Source organism: Triplophysa dalaica, chromosome 2, assembly GCF_015846415.1.
Source record: "Triplophysa dalaica isolate WHDGS20190420 chromosome 2, ASM1584641v1, whole genome shotgun sequence".
NCBI lineage: Eukaryota > Metazoa > Chordata > Actinopteri > Cypriniformes > Nemacheilidae > Triplophysa > Triplophysa dalaica.
The window spans coordinates 12,474,654-12,496,939 of NC_079543.1; the positions used below are offsets into that span (position 1 = coordinate 12,474,654).

General features: G+C 39.1%; 1 protein-coding gene across 4 annotated transcripts in view; it reads left to right on the forward strand.

The window, feature by feature from the left end:
- Positions 1 to 22,286, forward strand: part of znf827 (zinc finger protein 827) — a 67,880-nt gene that overhangs the window by 25,954 nt on the left and 19,640 nt on the right. For all 4 annotated transcript variants that reach the window (XR_008909171.1, XM_056768694.1, XM_056768676.1 and 1 more), the window contains exon 5: positions 8,105 to 8,332. Coding sequence is in view for 3 of the 4 variants with exons in the window: in XM_056768694.1 (XP_056624672.1) it covers positions 8,105 to 8,332 (228 nt within the window). In the remaining variant the exon portion in view is untranslated. The remainder of the gene's footprint in view (positions 1 to 8,104; positions 8,333 to 22,286) is intronic.

The following is a 22,286-nucleotide window of genomic DNA, read 5'->3' on the forward strand; positions in this document are numbered from 1 at the left end:
TTTTCTCTCTGCGTTTGTTCCGTTAAGCAAGCGGCAGTGATCTGACCGTACTAAGCTCACCGAGGAATACATATTACAAATGACATTTCCAAAAGTGACTGCTGGTTAACTACAACAGTCATGTTTTATGTATTCAGCATGCGTAAGGTCTATACATAGCATATTGTTCCCGCTTATGTGTCGCTCAAAATAACTCGCACTGTCGAGTGTATGTAAAGAGCAAGACTTAGCAGTCCTCTCAAGTGCAAGATATTTCTTCTCTTGTCTGCACAATGCAAACACCGTGTCTCAGATATTGCAAGCCAGAAAGTATCAACTTAGATGTTATTGTATTTGACATATACGCGTGCAGCAATAAGTCACAACAGTGTTTTATTGTATTACTCTAGAGAAAACGTTTGGGTGACAATCTCTGCGTTTCTAATAAAGTGCTTGCCGTTTGCGCTCTTCTTTGTTAAGCTCATCAATAGGGCTCTCAGTTTCCGTGAGACACATCAAGCAGTTCACACACACCGCACCAGGGGCGTCAATTGGGTATGGAGGGGGCTGGTGACTGCCATACCTTGGTTGTCTGGTCAGGTCAATTCAAAGTAATACTTTATTGATGTATTTATTGCAGGAACATGTACGTTGGAAGCGCAAGAAATTTTGGTAGTGTAGTGCGAAAGATGCATGAAATATAGTTCTGACTCTACCGCAAAGCAAGTTCGAATCCGCCGGTTTCACTCTTCAAAATTTTCACATCACATATCAGATCTGCTTCTGAAAAGTGAGGGGAAAAATTTCCCACGCTACATTTAGCATGCGAGGTCCAATACGGAGGGAAGCTCTCTGCCTAGTTCATGGATGTCGCGAGTTATACAGATTTAAAAGTGTGTGTCCAGGTAAATCATGTGATCCTTCTGCAAGCATAGTAGTTAACTCCTTCAATTGAATGCAATCATGATAGTGAGAGCTACAGGGTGCATGTTTCCCCTTCCAGCTCAACTGCTAGTTTAACCTAGTTGTCTGCATAATTAGGCATGTTGTTAATGCTGTTTAGACATGCTAATTTGGTTGAGGGAATGATGTTGTTTTGGTGGCAATCATTTTGTTTTGGGGGACATGTATTGCTGCAATCGGTCCATACAAGGCTACATGAACAGGCGGAGAGTTTGCATTCTTTCATTCCACCAACCTTAAATATTGCTTTTGTTTACATATTTGAGGACAGTGGTCCTGACAGGAATCAAGCATAGCGTCAGTTCTAGCAAGTAACATGAGTCTAGCTTGCATCAGCCAATCGCATCAGGTGCAGCTAATCAACGTTAACCAATAGTCACACAACACATACTAGACTGCAACCTCTGTAACACCTGGGCATTGTGCAAAAAAGTTAACATACAGTCCTGTAATCTTTCCATCCGTGTTTTCAGAGAATATATCACACAGTTTAAAGGGGTGATATGACACGGCTTTTAGATGTAATGCAATGTGTATACACGATTTAAGGTTCACATACGCTGTTTTTTACACATACCGTGCATGTTGGTATCTCTTCTTTGCTTTGAATTGCGCAGATTTTTCACAAAGCTCATTGCTCCGAAAAGCAAGGTGTCCTATGATTGGCCAGGAACCAGTGCGTATTGATTGGTTGAATGAAGCGTGTGATGGAAATGTAACACCTCTTACCACATCAGGTTCCAAAGCAAGTGTACTGACAGTACTGACTTGCAGATAAATTTGGGAAGTCTTAGTCAACTCATACCACAAACTTACGTAGATTTGTGGGGGTGTGGTTACACGAAGCGTTTCGGGCAGGTCTGGGTGAGCATTAGCTTTCAGATATAATGCACCTTTTATTCCGCAACTTTAATTTTAGCAATTTTACATGTCTAATACATGCATCGGCAACATATAACACACCAAAAACGTGTGTTCGTGCCACATGACCCCTTTAAAGGTTAAACCACAATATTAGAAAATTGCCAAATATGCAAGATTACGTAAACCAACTTAATTCATCCAATTATTTGCATTTAGCATGACCGAATTGGTAATATAATTAGGGATTGGCAAAGGTAATAGAAATTGTCTTGCTAGATGGGAAGCCGTAGCTAAGATCCTCCAGGGCCGAGTTTCTGCATGATTAATATTTAACCTCAGTTATAGATCTGCCATTGAGAGCCTGTTTATTATAGCCATACTTTACCATCCTGCATCCCAGTACTGTCAGACCTTGATTTTTTTATTTCTGTTCAGTTTATTTTAAAGACATATTTAAAGATGCCATAAAAATGTTCAATGGAACGCAGAAGTCAGTGACTTATTGATAATGTAGTCCTTGTTGAAGCCATGTTTAACAGGAGTCTAATTTTAATCAATATATAGTATTTACAGTAACCGATAAAGTAGGTCTAAATTTTGCGTAATATTTTATAAGAATCAAGATTCAGTAAACATTTAGGTGATATCATAATCAAGCTGAAACTGATTGTGTTAAAGGGACAGTTCACCACAAAATAATACTTTATCTAACCCTTGAGTTATTCCCAAACTGTATGAATGTATTAGTTCTGATGAACACAGAGAAGGATATTTGGAAGAATCCTTGTGACCAAACAGTTATTGGCCTCCATTGACTACCATAGTAGAAAAAATTACAATGGTAGTCAAAAGTGCCCCAGAACTGTTTGCTTTCTTACATTCTTCAAAAACTCTTCCTTTGTGTTAGACAGAACAAAGCTATTTATAATACTATGTTAATCAATGGTGGCCAAGAACTGCTGGATGAGGTTTCAAACTATGTTTTCAAAACTGTCTTTGGTAAAGTGAAAAGTTAAACAGAAAATAATTAGCACTGGTGTTGACTGATGAATTCTCACATAGTTTGGCTGATAAAATACAAAGTACAAAACTTCGGTAGTTAACATAAACAAAACCAAAACTGCAGACTATTAGTTACATGTTGTTATTTCGGAAAGAAAAGGTAATTGTGAGACAGCTACAAGATTGATGCGAGAGGGCTGACCAGGGGTTACCCAAAAGGTCTGCAACAGGGTCGCTGCTCCTGCACTTAATGCAGAGTAATTAGATTGAGATCTCTGCACAGGGAAAAATGAAAACCTTCGGAACATTACATTAATTAAAAATTCATGCATAATTCATAATTAAAAAAGAATCCGTAATTGGAAATGATTAGCGCCCTCAGCTCCATCGCATGACCTCTTGCTTGGACGCGCAGGGACTGTTCCAGCTTAGTTAACTCCATCTGCATCTTGGTGGAGCATGCAGATTTCACAATCAACATGCTGCTGCCCCTTCGTCGTACCATGGCACCATGTTCCTACACTCCTAAACAAGCGGGTTTGAGTCCCAGAGGATTAGAAAGGCACCTCAGCAACATCAACCTGGAATTGATAGACGGCTGAGATGTTTTGCTGTGTTCGAGACAGCAGCAAGGAATTTCAAGAATGTGTTAATGGGTGCTCTACTAGAGAAGATGACCTTTTAAGATTGAGATTAAGGAATATGGTAGGATAGTTTACTAGTCAATTATTAATATTTTTTGTGCAGATAGTTTTTAAATAGGATGAATTAAGAGTCAGGACTTCTTGGACAGTGTGTTGTGTATTAGTGTGGATAAACTAAATGTTACATTTACCTAATTTAAAGTACTGCCGCCGTTTACAAAACTATAGTGAATTATAAATTAATAAAATAAAATATTTTTTCCCCAGAATTTAAATCGCTTGCAGTGAGCAATCTTGCCATTTTGAATTTGAATGTGTATTTCTTATGTTTTGTGGGGATTGTGATTGAATTACCAAATTTAATTTCAACTTGTATAACCATTGTTCTACTACAAAAATCATACAACATTGGTTAATTACAAATACAAAATAATACTGTATTGTTACTTGGTGAGACGACGGTAAATTTGTGATTACTGTGGTTTTACAACAAATAAAACAAAAAAGATGGTTACTGCAGTGAAATCATAGTTAATTTGGAGTAGTTGACAAATAAACCATAATTGTGTCCTATGGTGTGACAGTAAAAAACTATTATCTATAAATATATAAAGCTCTGATTTTGCACACGCAAGTGAATGTAGTGTTCTGCTATTGGTTTGTCAAACACCCACCTTGAGTAAACTATGGAGAGTGAGACATTCAACAGCGAGTAACAAAAAAGCAAAAATGGGATGGAAATTACAGAACTAGATGGTGGAGATGAAGTGAAAAATCGCAGACCAGTGTTTTAGAGTTCCCCAGGCGAAACACACATCCTCACACACGCATGGGGTGAACTCTCGCTGACCTCTGACATAATTGGCCTATCATTTCTTTGGACTGCCTGGTTCTCCTCTGAGTTTTAGACCAATCCGCTTTGATTTTCCTCCACGCTGACACAACTGTCAGCCATCCAGTTGCGATACACATTTTGATTTGGAGATGAAAGCCCAGGGAAGCTCTTTGAAATGCAGGCCCCTGCACATGCTTGCTGTACCTAATTCAGTAATAACAGTTCACACATTTTTTCTTCCTCTTTGACAAACTGACACGGGTGTGACTATGGTCCTGGGCAGATAATTGGCTAGTACAATTGAGGGAGGTGTTAAAATTGGTGAGGAGCGATATCTCCATCCCCCACCTTCCATTCATTTGCTCTTTGTAGTGTCCACCATGATTTTTCAAATGGACTTTTTTCAATTCTGACATCATCTATGCAGTGCATTTGAGCAGCCCCACTCCCGCATCCAGAGATGTGTATCTCCACACTTGCTGCTTCCTGTTGCAAAGCTTGCCTACCGTAGCGAACCGTTGGCTGATGTTGGCCCCTTAACCTGCCACGTTAAGCCAGCCTTGGCGAGAGCGGTGACCAGTTGTCAAAGCCGAGAGCAGAGCTGTGTGACAGAGGTGGAAAGCTAATGAAGTGGTCCAATAGTGGGCAGCCGCTGCAGACTGAGAGGTGACAGCGTACTGGACAAGAGCCCAACAGAGTGACGAATCAGCCCGCAGAGAGGAGGACAGGAGGCAGAGGCAAAAAAAACGGAGGCCAGGTGACAGCAGCGGAAGATGACAACCTCACCGGTGAGAGCAGAGATAGACCTCAGTGTTGATGTAACACTGACCGGGAGCGTGAGGCCAGCCTCAGAAATAGAAGAATAGAGAATGGAGGCAGCTAGTGTGAGAGAGAGTTGGCAGCTGTTTGGTGAACTGTTAAAGGAATAATTTAACCCAAAACTATAATTCTGTCATTATTTACTCGGCCTCCTCTGCAAACCTATATTATTATTCTTGTTTTGTTGAACACAGAGAAAGAGCAAGATTGTGTTGGTCACTCTGTGCAATGAAATTACTGTGAATGGGCGCAGAATCGCTTGGGTTTTAAAATAGATGCAAAGGCAGATTAAAAACCTTTTCCAATATTATTTTTAGTGCTAAAAAGGAAGTTTATAAGGGAATATCAGAAAGATGGTCATACAGGTTTGGAATAACATGAGGTTGAGGTAATGGTGCCGAGTGAAATATGAAAATGCAAGACTTCAATGTGACAGACTTTTATTAGCACATTTTTTTGTTTAAGGTGATGTGATGACATCACGGAATTGGAAAGATCAAGATAGGCACTCGGGATTACTCCTTTATGAAAGTCTAATAAAGCAGTCAGTAAACAGAAATCGCTCTTTTTCAGTGAGCTTAATCTTGGTATTTTGGAGCCGTTTGAGATTTATGAGGAAAAAAACAAACTTGGCTGGAGGATTAAGCTGATAAATTATTCAGTGCTCACTGTAACATGAATTCGAATGGAAATTTTGCTCTATTTTTAGCGGCAAACCGAAAGGTCACCGGAGTGGTGTGACTTTGTATCTCCGCGCTAGCGTCTCGAGCTTGTACTTTTCTGCGCGTCTTTGAAAAAGAGGGTGCTTCTGCGTGTTCCGTGTGCCCTGTCCCTGTCTGATAGGACACGCGACCCGACACACTCTTAATTAGAGGATGCCCTTCCAGGTGCTGACCGGGCTACGCTAAGTCCGTCCGCTGAAATCTGACTGGTGACATTTCCAGACGGTGCCCCCACGTAGACCACCTCGTTCTCCGCCTGAACTCTACATGTGAAGGTCACAAGCCCTTCCAATAGCTCCTTGCGCTCTTTATCTCGGGTAGCCGCGTCCTTTCCCCTAACCTCGATCTTCAGCGCTGTTTAGGAAACACGTCACCATTAATCAGAGTCATCGGAGTGGAGCGGCGGTGGGTTCACGCAGATTGATGGGAAGGGTGAGCGCTGCGGCGGATGGTGTACGTACATGGTTTCGGGGCAGAGAGGAGATCAGATCGCTGCTGGGGGGCTGTGGTAGAGATGGAGGAGTGAGTGATCGCTGCTGATCTGTTAGAGACATGAAAGGAGGAGTGAGGGCGGCATGGTAAAGGATGGGTAGGCATTTGCGTGAAAAAGTCTGACAGAAGAGTAGGAGAAGATGTGATGCAGATATCAGCAGCACAATTTAATGCCCATTTGTAATTATTTTACGGGCAGGTTTATTGCAATTATTTGTACAATCTCATTTGTACGTTTTAGTACAATCTGCTTTTTCCCCAGTGACGAAAGGGTTAGGGTTAGTTTTTTTTTTGTAAATAACCCATCATGATATTAAGGATGATTTCTGATATTGTTATAAGGGTCAATGACAAATAAGAAAATGTCAGGTGGTGCGACCATATATTAATTAAAATAATATACATTTAATGTATTTAGCACTGAGTATTTTTCCCCTCATATATAAGAAATTTAACATAAAATCATGCCAAAATATTTTATTAAGAATTTTATTGAGAAAATTAACATTTATTTCTCAGTTTTGTTCTCTGTTTGTATGTTCGGACGGCCGCACCACCTGACATTTTTGGTCTTTCAAACACCAAAACTCAAAAAAATCTATTGAATTTCAATAAAATGAAAAGGGTTTCTTATAAAGGACATATTGTAAGTCCATTTGATATATGACATGTATTTATTCAAATTCTTTTTAGGAAAATAATGAATTTGGATACAAAACACGTCATTGACCCATAATACTATACATTTAATCTGATTTTAAACAACCGACAGCTTCTGGTTAACAATTCAATATATGGATTTCAGTTTCATCAATGTACATCGTATTGAGAAAAAATGCAGTATTACCATGCATTATAATACTAGATATTCTGTAATTTGTTTATTAATCTATTTATTTTTATATCTCTTTACTACAGTAACCACTGCCGAATTGTATGTAAAACTGGTTTGCAAAAAAGCGCTATATAAATCAAATCGAATTTTCTTTACAATTACTGTATGTTTTTGTAAGATACAATTTTAAGTCCACAAGAAGTTCCCGCTGTGATCGGAAAAAACAAGCGTTTGTTAAAAAGCCAATAGAGCCTTCTTTTTCAGGCACTCATAGGAAGAGGCTCCATGTCTTTATATTAATTATTCATTGGAGCCTGATTAGAAATGACCCACTTTTACTGCATGATGAGTGAGAAAAGAAATCTGTCTTGCTTTCATCTTCATCCTCAAAACGGTCAGTGTTAGTTTTAAAATCCTGGGAAAATATTACACCACTGATCATTAATGTCTAATTACAGACATAAATACACTGTAACAGCATCACAGCAGACTCAGAGAGAACATGGTCCCTGTCTTTCATAACATTGGAAATCACTTCCCATAAAAGGATCCCGCTGGTCTTTCAGTCAATTCTCAAACTCATCTCAACGAAATCTGAAAAGACAATTTAGCTTATTGCCGCTTCATCCATTTACCTTCTTGTTGTTTTGAAAAGTCAAAGCGAGACTGCTAAACAAATTCATCACCAGTGAAGGCAAATTATGCATAGATTTTCTTCTGCTTGATCTCTGCTGTAGCTAAAATCTTCTAAATCTTGCACGTATTTAAACTCCATGCAAGCATGTTGTGTGAGATTAGAGACCTATAGCAGAGGGCTATCATGTGTTTAAGGAAGATAATCATATGACTGAGTTATCACATTTGGATGAACAGGTTCTCCAAGCCACCACAAAAAACGAGAGACAGAAAATAGTTGATAACCCTATTTTCTGTTTCTTTTACCCTGCAGCAGCGAATCAGAAGGAGGCCCTAAAGGGTCCGTTCTGTGTTAAGGAGGAACCCCAGGCGGAAGAGCCCCTGCGCTCTCAGAGGGGACCCAGCTTCAGCTTTTGCCAGGATGGGCCCCCAGCAGCCACAAAGCCACAGGAGGAAGGGAGCCCCCTGTTAGGCAAGAACAGCATTCTCAACCAGGACATCAACGTCAAAGTGGCTTCTGAACTGCTTATGAAGCTCTCAGGTCAGCATATGTTTTTTGGTGCAAGTGCTTACATGCGTGTCTATGTTCTAAGCGTGCTTTCTTTGTACTTGTTTCTAGTATGCTATTGAGGAAATGCAAAAACTGGAGGATTGAGTGAGTGGGTGTGTGTGTTATAAAGTGTGTTCTTAAAAGTCTGCATTTCTTTCGTCAAAAATTGACACTATGTCATATTTACAGTTTTCACAATGCTCTAGTGTCAGGTCTTTTAAAAGTATTTTTCTATTTGCTCCTTTTTTCCTGGACTTTCTGGGCTTACTTAAGTGAGGAATCTGAGGTTAAAAAGAAGGTTAAAAAGAAGAAAAGTGTAATTAAACGAGTGTAAATATTTAAAAGGCGATTGTGCAAGAGGCTACATGTGTGGAGGTTTGTGAATGACGGGTGCTCTAATTTGCAGAGTTCTGAGGCAGAAAATCCATGTGGATCTGGTAAAAATCTGACAGTCCCTGATTTTCTGTCTTGCTTGTCTTCCTCCGTGCTTTTTTCTTTCATGCTTGTTTTTTTTCTTGCTGCTGTATCCATCCTTTACTCAAGCACTCACTTGTGTTGTGGGCTGAAGGAAGAGGGTCAATTCCTTTTCATGTTGTTCAGTCAATGCACTTTTTTTTATCTCAGGCAGCCTTTGCCAAAATAAACCCATTGATTGCTTTGTCGAGCTGCTGGTCCAATCTTTATCTGAACTATATAATACAAGGGAATAAAAATGGTAATCCTGAAGGTACACTTTGTTAAAATGTGCATATGCATTTAAATTCGATAGTAAGGAAGAAAGGAGACGGGAACCGGCAAACATTTAAACATTTAATAACATGACAACAAAGTAAAAATACAGCCGGCAGCCCCTCACGGACGACTGCCGACAAAATAAAGCAAACCACAACTAAAATCCAGGCCTGGTCCTCTCTCATCGACGGTCCGGTCGCTCGTTCTCTTATTCTCCCGATCTCCTCTGTGATACGAGACCGGTGCGCGCACAGTAGGCCCTCATTAACACTCACTCACCGGCCTCGATTCACGTTCTCGCCCCGCCTACTCCACTACAACGTGTTTGTTATTTAGTAGAGCTGATCAAAAACTGTCACCAGTCAGAAAATGGTTATTCTGGGATCCGCTAGAGAAGATGACAGGTTTTCTGTAAGTATCTGAAACGGTTTGTGCAATTGCAATTTATTAAAATTTTTGTATTATAATTTTTTCTCTACTCTTCCCAATAGTAGAGTGTAAATAGGATAAAGATAAGGATAAGAGAACATGACAGTTAAGCTGATACACCTACATGAGCGCAACTGCTCAACACGTATGACCATATAAACACCTAAGCCACAGCTCTGAAGAAAATGAAATAAAATTTTCACATTTTAATAACCATAAATGAATTTTAAAAGGCCCGTTTTTCTTTTTTTGTCTCACCCTATATATCTAGCCCTGACACACTAATTGTAAGATCATAGGGGTGAGATTTTAGATGTGGTTGCAAGGTAATAAAAGAGCCTGTGAGAGAGACAAACACAAAATGAGTGAAAAAAATCACTTGCCAGAGAAAGAGATTTAGAGTAGTCTATTACAGAGGATGATGGGAAGTGATTCACTCTAAAGCAGTGTAGTTGACGGGCACCACACACCAGCTGCTGCTGTACCCTCCCCACCATGCCTTACACTTCAGGGTGACTCAGATGCTCATAGAGCGAGCCGGTCTTAACACGTGTGCTTCCTGACTGCACAGCTCCAGGTCACGTTTCCTTGGAGAGCGGTCTGGTTTACATCAAGTATTTGGCAATTTGATCGCAAGCTGAAAGCGCGAGTACGGTTGCAAATGGGGCTCAAAATATTTTGTGACCGGAACTCAGTCACTCAAATCTCATTCTTGGGTATTCAAGTGCATGCGACCACAGCACTAATCCTGATGCATCCCTATTACCCGTCAGCCAACTATCACAACTAAAACAAAGGGTTTAGACTTTGCAGGTTGCACATGGCTTTAAAAGAAAGTGAAGTTTTGTCTGAAGTTTTGGAATTGCGCAAAATATATATACATAAGAATTCATAGGGCTTCTTTCCTATGCCTTAATTTATCAGCTAACCTAATATAGTTGCTTCACTAAGATTACTTAAATATATATTTTAGCAAGAACAGCGTGCATCATTTTTATGCTTCTAACATGCATTAAAGGGGTGCTGCAGCGATGTGTCATGCATTCTGACTTCTTTACAATGTTAAACGTGCTGTCTTCTCATGCTTAACATGGTCAACTTGTCAAAAAACGAGTTGGGCGTATTACCTAGCATTTCTGTACTCCGGTCAGGTTTTGGAAAGTTTTTTTCGAATATATAAAACTGTTTCGTAACAATTTTTCTTAGTCCCTTATTGAACAATCCTCCCGGAAAAGCACACGGCAGCATGGAGAGCAGGAGAAGAAGGCGCAGACATCACTTTCACTTTTGTGCAGGAGAGAAAGAGGGAGAGAGAGCATATGGTCGCGAACTTCAGGTGTTTGTTTGTTCACTGCATCTGGGTGATGAATGTTATATAAACTGTGGATATAACGCTGGATTTGGCGATCGTTTGAAACTGATATATGGAGCTGAAACTGATATTTGGAGCCGCCCCAGCGCTCCAAATATCCGGACAATATCCAAATAAGCCGGACATGAACCACATGCGTTGAGTGAAACTGATGTCTTTGTTTAGTTGACAATGTGCTTTAGTTCAGCCTACCCCTCCCCCCGCATGCGTCGTATGATTTTGGAAGTAATCGAATAGCTGTATCTATCTTTTATAAATGTGATATATAAGATATGAAGTATGCAATACTACTCTATAGGTACTCTAGATTAATATGAGATTGGCAGAAACCCTGTGTGTTAGGGCCGCTTTAACAACGTTACCTAGTGGTTGATCTATGGGGTCATAAAAGGTTTTCTTTATAGGTGCTGTGTGTCATCTTTTGTAGGATCTATTGACAGAAATGCAATAATATACATAACTATGTTCTCAAAGGTTCATGATGACATTACATAATGTAATGTTTTTATTACCTAATAACAGCCCTTGTACACACACACAGGCGCGCCATGCGCACAAACCAGTGTGGCGGACCGATCATGTCAAAAGCCTTTATTGCTGTTAGACGCGCCTCTTTTTAATTGTTTTCAGGTGGCAGAGAGCGTTTTATGCGCTGCTTTTGCACGTCTGGCGTCTTTAGTAGTGTTTACTGACTTCTGCAGGTAAATCGCGTAAATAAAATGTTGCCGGTACAGCCCCTCTAGTGCATCGTTTGCCGATTCAGCTCATCTTTCTCTTGGTCTATCTGTGCAGCGACTGGTAGAAAAAATAGAAGCACATTCAACTGACCGAACAAAACGCCATTTCCAATACCAAGTTATCTGTTTTTTTCAAAATAAACTCTTCATATAGAGTTGATTTGTTTTTAAATTATTTTGAAGTTGTTTTCAATGTTTAAAGTTTTCTAATAATAATTGTACCAGACCTTTGACGTTGACAAGGATTCAGATTCGGACCTTTGAATATAAACTTTGAGAACCCCTGCCTTTGAATGAGAAATTTCCGTCTATATTTACCCTGGGTCCCCTTCCATGGAATTTCCCATGTTGTTTCTAGAGTAGTCCTAAACGCACAAACTTTCGTTAACATGTTAGCTCCTTTGGGAAAGAAGTGAAAATGTGACGACATCTTAGTCCTGTGTCAGCCACCGTAGTGTTTCGAAAAAGGAGGGGTAAAGTGAGCCGTTGGTTGCAATTCGCAATCTCACTGCTAGATGTCGCTAAATTTTATGCAATGGACCTTTAAAACGTAAACCCATGTGACGGCCATATTACCCAGGTGTAAACCGCAATCTTTTTTTCTTTACCAGTAGTGATTGGATTTACCGAGATAAATCTTAATACTAGGTGTAAACCGTCTTGTTTACCCCCACAGTCCAATCAGCAAGTCTTTCATTAACACCAAATCATACACCTGTTCCATTAAACTTATAATGTTGAACATAATTTAGCACTGTGTCGGTATTATTAAAGTTCACATTATTATAATGATTGAGTTTTAGACTAAACCTAGTGATACTTTGGTTGAAAAACACTTTAATGAGACACCTGAACTTGTTTGCCTTTCACAGGTTTTTATAGTTCTGGGGCTAGCCATGCAGTAACCTTTTGAGAGAAATTAGCAGCAAATGTATTTATAAGTTACAAATCCAGATGGAACAATAAACAATAGTGAAGTGATTTTCAGTAAAATAGAATTATAATTTTTGCAAGATAGGAACTGCGCCTACGAGTAAACACATGATTTTTAAACTTGAATCCATTTTTGACAGCCATCATTTTTGTTACATAGCAAATCGTAATCTTGAAAATACAGTATTCCCTTGAACTCGGGAACCTCCTGAGGTTTGTCTACCTTTTAGGAATTACTGAACTAGAAGACATTCTGACATGCTTTCACTTCTAATTGAGCGTGGTTGCACATACGAGTTCCTTAAGTAGCAAGACTTGAGAAAAGGAGTACACTTCTCTCACAGAGTCTTTGAGCGTTTATGTGTGTAAAGCTCATTGAAGGGTCTCTGTGACTTCCCACATCAGAACGCTCCAGAGCGCCTTTTCCACATACCCCACCTTTAGGATGTGTTTCCTCAGCCTCTCTCTCTCCTCGTCTCCTGAGGCCAGGAACAGGGACCAATTAGCCTGTTTGTTGTCAAGCTGTGAAGCAGTTTTACACGACATGGCCTCACAGATCCATCTCAGCGCGACCACGGCCGCATGCAGACATGCAACCAAGTGGATCTAAAAAGCTGCGCTCTGCTAGCTGCAGACTGGGGATCAATGCCATGGAAACAATGACATCGTCTGAGGTTCTTTGTGTGTACACATGTGATGCAGAGGCGCAGTCTTGGGAGGTAAGTTGGGGGAAGGTTGCCTGAATCTGACTCTAACCTGGGTGTCTTGTTCTCGAGGTCTTAAAGCAAGCATGGCTCAACATGAAATGCAATGGTGGTTATGTGGGGTATTGGTTAAATCGCAGACAAATAACTGACGCGTTCCTGGTTTGATCACTGCAAGCTGCAATGCATCTTTCTGTCCCGTTGTTTGGTTACCAGCATTCCTCAAAATATCTACAGATTTGAAACTATAAAAGGGTAAGTGATGACATCATTTTTATCCCTTTAAGAAGTGACTGTGGTTTATTTGGTTTCACTGTATAGATGGCAGCTTTCCATTTTGAGGTGTTGCATGATTGCATCACTCGATTCAAAGTAGGTCACCTACCTTATCCCACCCCCAATCATACCAGTTAACAACGTGTCGACTTCCCTGCATCTGTTTGATGCTAGCTGTTTGCATCCTGGGGCTAATTACAACTGCTGTGTTGGTCCCTCCACACTGATGGTTCCTGGGCTTTAACAGATGGACCTGATGCGGTGCATTGCTCCGGGGAACACGCCGCACCTAAAGAGGACAGCCTTCCTCTCATCCTTCACCACGCAACCTGTCTTTGTCCCCTACGAATGAAATATGTCCAACTGCACCTTTTCCAATGAGGATTCTTTCTTGCCCTGGTAAACTCCACCTCTTTCTTAGCTAAGTTCTTTGCCTTTGTTATTAAACCCATAGCCAATTAGATACTTCAGCTTGGTAGTAAGGCAGTTTGACCCAGGAAAGCTGTGTTAGGCTGCTGAGTGGCCATGACCTTACTAATCACACCTCCCGTAATCATACTGAAATGAATCAGAATTATATTGAACATTTTAAGACAATTTTTTATGTTGTCCGTGGATGAACATCAATTGAACATTTAATGGTCTTAAAAAGGGTTGCTGTTAAAAAGACAGCAATAGGGGAACAGAATGGACAAAGTCACAAGGGTCTAAAGTATGGATTGGTGATATGGCCCTAAAACTCTATCATGATAATTTCTGGTATTTGTTACGATAACGATACTGTAACGAGGAAGGCGGGATAAGAGCCGTGAGGCGAATATCTCATTGAGGAGATCGGTAGCATAAAAGGATGAGGGACAGGACTACGGACGAGAGAGGACCGGGCCCGGACATGTGTTTAGTTTGTATTTATGTTATTGTGGCCGGCAGTCGACCGTGAGGTTTTGCTTACGTGTTATTGTTTGTTTATTTTGATTAAAGTTTGTTTAATGTTCGCCAGTTCACCACCTCCTTCCTTCCTGCTGTGAACTTTGCTACAGATACAAATGATGATATATCTATAACACCATCCAAGTGATAGTAGCTGCATGTAGTCTAGAGTGCTCAGAAGCATAAAAACATTAAACAAAATGAAAAACTTACCCCAAATCAAACAGGCTCCTTAAATAAACCTACAGTATTTTTGTAAATATAAAATATAAAAGTGAGATTCGACTTCAAAAGGTTGTAGTAACGAAAAATTGTATTAACTAAAATAATAACAATAAAATTAACAATAAAAAAACATCATGTAACACCTAAACTGTATTACGCCTATTGTTGGGTGGAAATATCGCATAACGGTGTCAATCACTCAATCTTGAACTGTGTGAACCTTCTCTTCTCACAGCAACATGTACTGAATCTGTCTATGACTCGCACTACAATAGGAGAACAGAAAATTTGGATAAAATAAATCGAATTAACTCATTCGCCACCTGCCTCTTAAAAAAAAGTTGCCAACCTACAACAGCGTTTTTTTACATTTTCACCCAATTTTAATGGCTCACAGTAAATTTTCTGTAAAGAATATATGGACAAACAATATGTCAAATGAAAGAACAGAGTATCAGCTTTTAAACAAAAGAAACCGTATTCTTCTATCTTCATTTGTCTGTTTTTTATCACTCCGTAGATGTGGGTAGGTTTCTTAAAAAATGCATCATTTTGATTAAACAGCTGAGATAATTAATGGTATAATGGTTTAATATTACAGGTGTATGTCGCTTAAACAATGTGCGGAACACGGCGCGAAACTGTTTCAGTGGGGTCCCTTTTCACTGTTGCACTTTGACAGGCCATTCACACAGAATGCGTCTTTGTATGCCGCGGCACTACTTTCATAATTTTGTGCAAACGTGCATTTGCATGTTTGCATGCGTCACGCGCATGAGCGGTTATGTTAAATATATATTTCCCGTCGCAATGGAAAGGAAACCGGTATAAATCTGGAAAACACTGTTATATTCAATTTTGGTCATATTGCCCAGCCCTACTTGAAGCTTTGATCAGTGCCATAATCTGGCGCCAGTATTTGGTTGACAGTCCGTCATGGTGGTTTTACACCAATACTAAACCATGACTTTTGAATCTGGGTTCTTGGCAAAAACAAAGCCCACTGGTTTCAAAGACAGTTTTTTACTGTCAGATTAAAGGGATCGTTTCTTGATTTTTTCAGAGTCTGCTTATGTTTATGATGTGCTCAACAATAGATCTTTCAAAAATGCTTTATATTTTATATATTTCACCTGAATTCTTCACCATCAATTCTCAGGAAACAGGCTGTTGGGTTCATGGTTCTATGAAGTCCCTGCCCTCCTTCTAAAATTGAAAAAGTGAAATCCCATGAATCCACCCCTTTTATCTCTCATTGATTTATAATTGCTTGCTCAATGTTAAAATTCATGGCTAGACCTCTCCGTCAGAGCTGAAAGCGTCCGCTCAACCTACTGCAGCACTACATAGATTGATCATGGTATGACATCACAGTATCACGAGAGCAGACATTTATTTAAATAGAACTTTTCATAAAAACGTGAGGAAAATAATCAGTGAGATGTGACACTTTAGGGAATTTTACCGTTTTATTTTACAGAATTTCCCGTATTTTTGTGATAAACATTTATGACCAAATATGATCATTCACACAAAAATACTGCAGTCTGTACTCTGTGTACTCTGCAGTCTGTCTGTGAGAACTGCTTACAGCAGCTTACAGCTCACAACAAAATTTGTGTGTAATTTTATTTGTTACAGACGTGGTGGTTTGATATTTTTGAATGAGTTCAAAACTTCTTCAGGGGAGTTTTACCTTGCATTATATAATGCTTATAAATAGCTGCCATAACTACACCATCTAGACCTAAAGGGATATTTTCCGAAGGGCATTCAAAACATCCTGTGCATCTCAAAAAGTAGCCGGTCACCACTGCTTTCAGTTGACATGAATAGGATCTCGAACAGCTTTCTTCTGCTTTCTTGAAGTAAATGCCCATCCTCACCCATCCCTGATTTAAATCATTATCCTCACAAAATGTATTTTATGACCTCCAATAAGACAGTCTTCACCATCTAGGGTGTACGTGCTGCCCCACATCAAATAAAACAACTGAATCCTGCCTGGCCATTTAACAATTCTCTCCATGCACAAGCCGAGCAACCCTACTGTAGCCTGTTCAGGGGCATGTGGACCGCTGATTTTGTCTCGCTGGCTGAGGTGAGCGTTGCATCATGATGTGCTGAATTATTGAGAAGCTGTTTGGACGCTGGTCTGGGATCAGCTCTCCCTTGTCTCTTTGCGGGCTGCGGTTGCACTGGACCTCTTTGAAGCACCTGAACTCTTCACCTTGTGTCTAAGCGGGTCATCCTTTCTGTCGGGCCAGAGTAGACGTAGTGCAGAATGACAACCTTGTTTTCTATCCTTTTCCTCCGACTTTACATGACCCTATTTTTTTTACTTTTTTTTCTTCACCTCTAGCTTTTTGTTCCCTGTGTCTGACTCTGTGGTGCAGGTCTCATACTGTTGTTTCCGGTTTCTCATGTCTTGTACACAATGCAAGATTTTTGGAGTGGCACCCCCACATAAATGCAATAACAAAAACATAAATGCCATACAAGCTTTAAAATTGTCATCACTGTAAAAATTCACTGTTCAAAACCGGATCCGGTTATCAGAAGGTGTGAGAGTTATAATTAGCTGCGGTTGTGTTTGTCTGTGGCCTTTTGTCTTTTATTTCTCTTCCTCATTTTTCTGCGCATCAATTCTCTTTGTCTCCATCTCACATCTGGTTTCATATTCTCAGGCTACTGTACAATGCATCGAAGGACACGTGGCGTGGTGGGTTTGCATGTGTTGAATGACTAATGCTCTCAGGCTGTCCGAGTGTTTAGTATGCCAAATTGATGCTTTGGGAATGATGGTTGATTCATGCCTCCATTGTATAATGGAGAGTGATGAAGTTTGTGGTGCGTGTCTTTTATCAACATTCACCATGTTGCCTTTGAGATATTGTTATAATATAACAACACAGACAAAAAAAGTAACTTTTTAAATTCAAGTGACACAAATATGTGTACGTTCGTGTCTGTGTTGTTTATTTCGAAACTATAATTTAAATTACCATAATTACTGTATTTCAGTTTTGAGATATATATGTGACGTAGCTATAGATAGTTGCACTGTGGCAAACCTGCACAGAAAAGGCTTCACTACTGCTCTGTGGTTAAGTTTATCAAGTCAGTGAAAAGGAAACCAAATTTGATCCCAGTCCTGTAAAACATCCACTGGCATAGTACTGCAAGTTTAGTTGATTACAAAAAGATGAATTAATGTGAACTAGAGTGGGATTTGAAACTAGGATTATTTCTGTTAGGAAGAAACATTCTACCTCTGGCCCACCAGGCACTGGATAAGCCTTATGAATAATTAATGTGAGTTCCTAAAGTTTTTAAAGGCCCCATGAAAGTTGATCCTATTAACTTTGTTTGTACATTACTTTTGTGGTCAGCTGTGCAAGTCAATCGACCATAAATTGCTCATGAGTGGCAAAGCATTTTATTACGTCAATTTGACGGCTTGGGTAGAACATCCCTTCAATCAGTCCCTCCAAATGTTAGTCTGCGGCCTGATTCATTTCTAAATTTAAGCGATAGTTTACCCAAATATGAAAATGCTGTCATCATTTAATCTTGTTATTTCAAACCTGTATGACTTTTTTCAGCACAATACAAAAGAAGATATTTAGAAAAATGTTAGTAAGTGAACAACGCTGTAACCCATTAACTTGTATTGTACACACACAAAGTTATTGCAAGCGAATGGTTACCAACATTGTTCAAAATATCTACTTTTGTGTTCTGCGGACGAAAGTCATACAGTTTTAAAATGACAAGAGGGTGAGTAAATGACGACAGAAATGTCATTTTGGTTGAACTATTCCTTTAAACGCCTACTTTTCTACATCCAACGAATTTGTAAAGGGAAAAAAACAAGCAGTCTATTTTTCCCATTTGTTATTTTGCTTCACAATACTGAAGTAAAGTTGATTGCTTATTCTGGTTCACGGAGACTTTATATTATATGAGCAATGATATGTGTTTGAATTTTGATTTACTTTTTTGAGATTTGTTACCCAAAACCACAATTTCATTTGAAAGAGTCATAGATCTCTGATTTGCTGTTTATGATCTTCAGTTTAGATTTTTATTTATTTATTTCTTGGTGGCTTTTTCATGCTTTTTTAGTACAGTTGAGACCTGGCAGGAAAGCTTGGGCTGGAGATTGGGTGTGTGGGTGCTATATGTTGGTGCGCTAAACACGAGACTATAAACTGATGTTCATCAGAAAACTCTTGTTTTTTTATGTTTAAAGTCTATGTCTCTATTGGAACCATAAACAGAAACTCCAAAATAAAAGGAACAAAAAAACATTGGAGGGTGTTTAAACAATGACAAAATTTTGTTTTGGGTGAATAGTCTCTTTAATAAGCTGCACTGAAACAAAGTTGATCTGGCCATGTGGAGTTCTACAGCATTCAAATCCCACATGAGCACATTTATGGAGCACATGCACTAACCATCATATCTTTGTTTTCTGTTTGACATACATCTATGCTGGTTTAAGACTCAAAGGTTTACCAGGGAGAAATCTTTGATAGACCAGATGGCTAGACAGATAGTTGCCACTGGTTAACCTCGGTGTGCTCTCAATGTGTGTTTGTGTGTGTGTGTTCTTTCCTTTCTGTATTTGCACATATGGCTATTTTGTATGACATTATTACAATCTGGCTGGCTATTTTGACCTGCAAAAACTGCAGATTAGAGGTAGAGCTGTTCTCTACATAACCGTTTCTATGTACATGTGTATAAATGCATTTGAGAGCAGTTAGGGATGTTGTTGAACCCAAGGCGAGAGTGCAACACTGTGTGTATGTGAGACTGCCTGTCCCCTAAATGACCCCGATCCTCAATCTGGCTCCGGGCACTTTATTAAGGGATTAGCGGGGTAGTGGTTGTCAGTGTCCCTGTGTGACGTTGCCTCCTCCAGCTTCTGACACCTGGGCATACCATTGCCCCCCACACACTGTAAACATACACTGTACTCGCATGCAATCTAGGTCAAAGCCACACAACAAAACTACGACAGACACTGCCCAACAACCCTCTGTTAATGGGAGGGGCGGAGGTCACCCGGTCTACCCACAATCTCTTGCTCTCTTGTCCCCGGCCAGACGATATTCATATGATTATGCCCCTCCTCCCCACCCCCAGCTGTCTGATAAAGCTTGGCTACCTCTGAGAAGCATATGCCATCTACTGCTCAACTGTATATGGAGGGTTATTCATTTGGGAAACTTTTGTCCTCTGTTTATAAATTGTTTCACTGCTAAAAACGGCTGTTCTGGTCTTAAAGGATGTATGGTAAAATATTAACTTTTTGTCTTTTTTATTTATTTATTTGTAAATAGAGGACGAGCATTACAGCAACTTAAAAAAAAAGATTTATAAAATTAGGGAAATTTTGCTTTATCTTGTAAATGAAAAACAGTAAAATCACATTTACATGAAATGTTTACATCATGACTTGATTCTAGAGTTTCTTTTGTTCTAGTCAGCCTTTAAGCATTTTTAATTAAAAGATATTTGTATTATATATATATAATTATATATATTTTATATAACAGAACAGTTCAATATGTGTATTTACTTTAATTGTATTTATGAAATCAAAGCTAACTCGCCTCATCCTAAATTGTTGAAGGCTTTCCAACTAAAAAATGCAACAAAAAAACCCATCAAACCATCACATGTCATCTACTACTAAATCTACTTGATAGTGATCACATCAATCTCATCTAGAAAATGTATAAAATGTTTGAAACTTCTTGTTTCAAGAAGTGTCAAGTAGTCAAAAGTGCCTAATTCGAGAATCTGATAAATACAAATGAGGCAAGGATTTCTTGCTTCATGCTTTTCTTACAGTCGTAAAGGATAGGAACAGACGTCTTCATTTTCCAGTACCAAAAAGGTCGAGTGAGTTCACGAGAGCTGGATTTCATTAAAATAACCGTAGAAGCCTGTGAGCTCACTGACTGTGTGAAGTTTGTCCTGTCATGGCACTGGCATATTTTCTGAGCTCGAGATTTAGGCTAACCATAGAAAGATCTTTAGATGTTTGTAAATATACTGGCCGGGTCAACCCTCATTGTTATGTTGTGGTCAACACCACAGCATTTCATGACCACAAATGTGAAGAAACATGCAAACGCCTCAAGTCCAACCCAGTTATAGCATGTTTTTGAATTGTTTTTCCAATTTAGCATTTTGTTCGATGGACAGAAATGAGAGGAGATCATGTATCCTCCTGTCGTCTTGTTTAGAAATGTATTTTGTTGGGATGAGGTCTTTTTTGCCTTTTCTTTTTGGGCCCTGGCTTAGCCCAGAGCAGTAAGTAAGAAGACAACATTCTGACTCACTTTGACCAGATTTCAAACCTTTTTGTTTTTTGAAGCAAAATTACAGACATCTGCTTCAACTTTAACTGACTTTGGTTAAAGCTTATCTCAACGATGCCCTTGTCTCCATGGCAGTTAAAGCAAAAAGCAGGCAACCGGGCTTCAATTTAAATATGTTGCACATGACAGTTGACATCTGCTCTGGCTTGGCCAGGGGTTTTGTGAGTTACAAAACAGAAAAAAAACAGTGCAAATGTAAATCCTAAGAGTTGTTTAAAGGCAATATGTGCACTCTGTTCCCGTGCTAAACATTGCCAAGGTGTTGTGGCTTGCTAATTGAGATTTTACGTGGTTACGTAAAGCCCCAGGTCAAAAGAGCCCATCCAAAGGTCTCAAAGATATTCCTGTCCTTAGATTTAAATCAGGTCTCTCGAACAGATCAGATTTTTTTCAGATTTTTTAATTTAATTTTCATGTTTGACCATTTACCTTGCAAAGCAGATTGCCTTAACAGGCAATAGAACACTTGTCCTTAACAAGCCCATGATTTAAGATATAATTTATGTCCAGGTTTGGCAAGTGAGGGAATACTTGGAATAGTCTTATTAGTAGGCTTTACATTAAAAGAAAATGAATTCTGTTACAGATACATCAGAAAAGATTACTTTGACATTTCGTTAGTAATATAAAATACTGTACATTCAGTCAGTTGGTATCACAAAATACAGCCTTACAGAAAAACGGAGGGTTTGGATCACACTGAAAGGGTTTATTCTGCAATAAAAAACAATTGGCTATACATTATCCCACTTATTACATGTCTACTTACCTGATGAGTAAATTATTGAACATAAAATACTGATTTGAAATATATTATTAGTTAATTTGTAACGAATGCAAGACACAAAGTTCAAACGTGATGAACACACAATATGATTTAATCATTTGTGTATATGAGTGCATATTTAATTAAGCATATTTATATTTATGTGTCATATTAATTTATTACACGACTCATTTGAATGTTTGATTCTGATTGGCCAGTCGCGACATTCCAAGTGTTGTTCTTTTCAAATAACAACCGCTCAAAACCAATAACACCCTGTAACCCAGATACAAATCATTTTGAGAGGGGCAGTTTAATATTACACAAAAAAGGATTATAAATATGTATTTTTATAACATATGTGATAATATATTTACGCATGAATAAACCAATTTGCCTGTTCGTGAAGTTTGAACGTCATTTCTTACTTTAAAACCGAAACT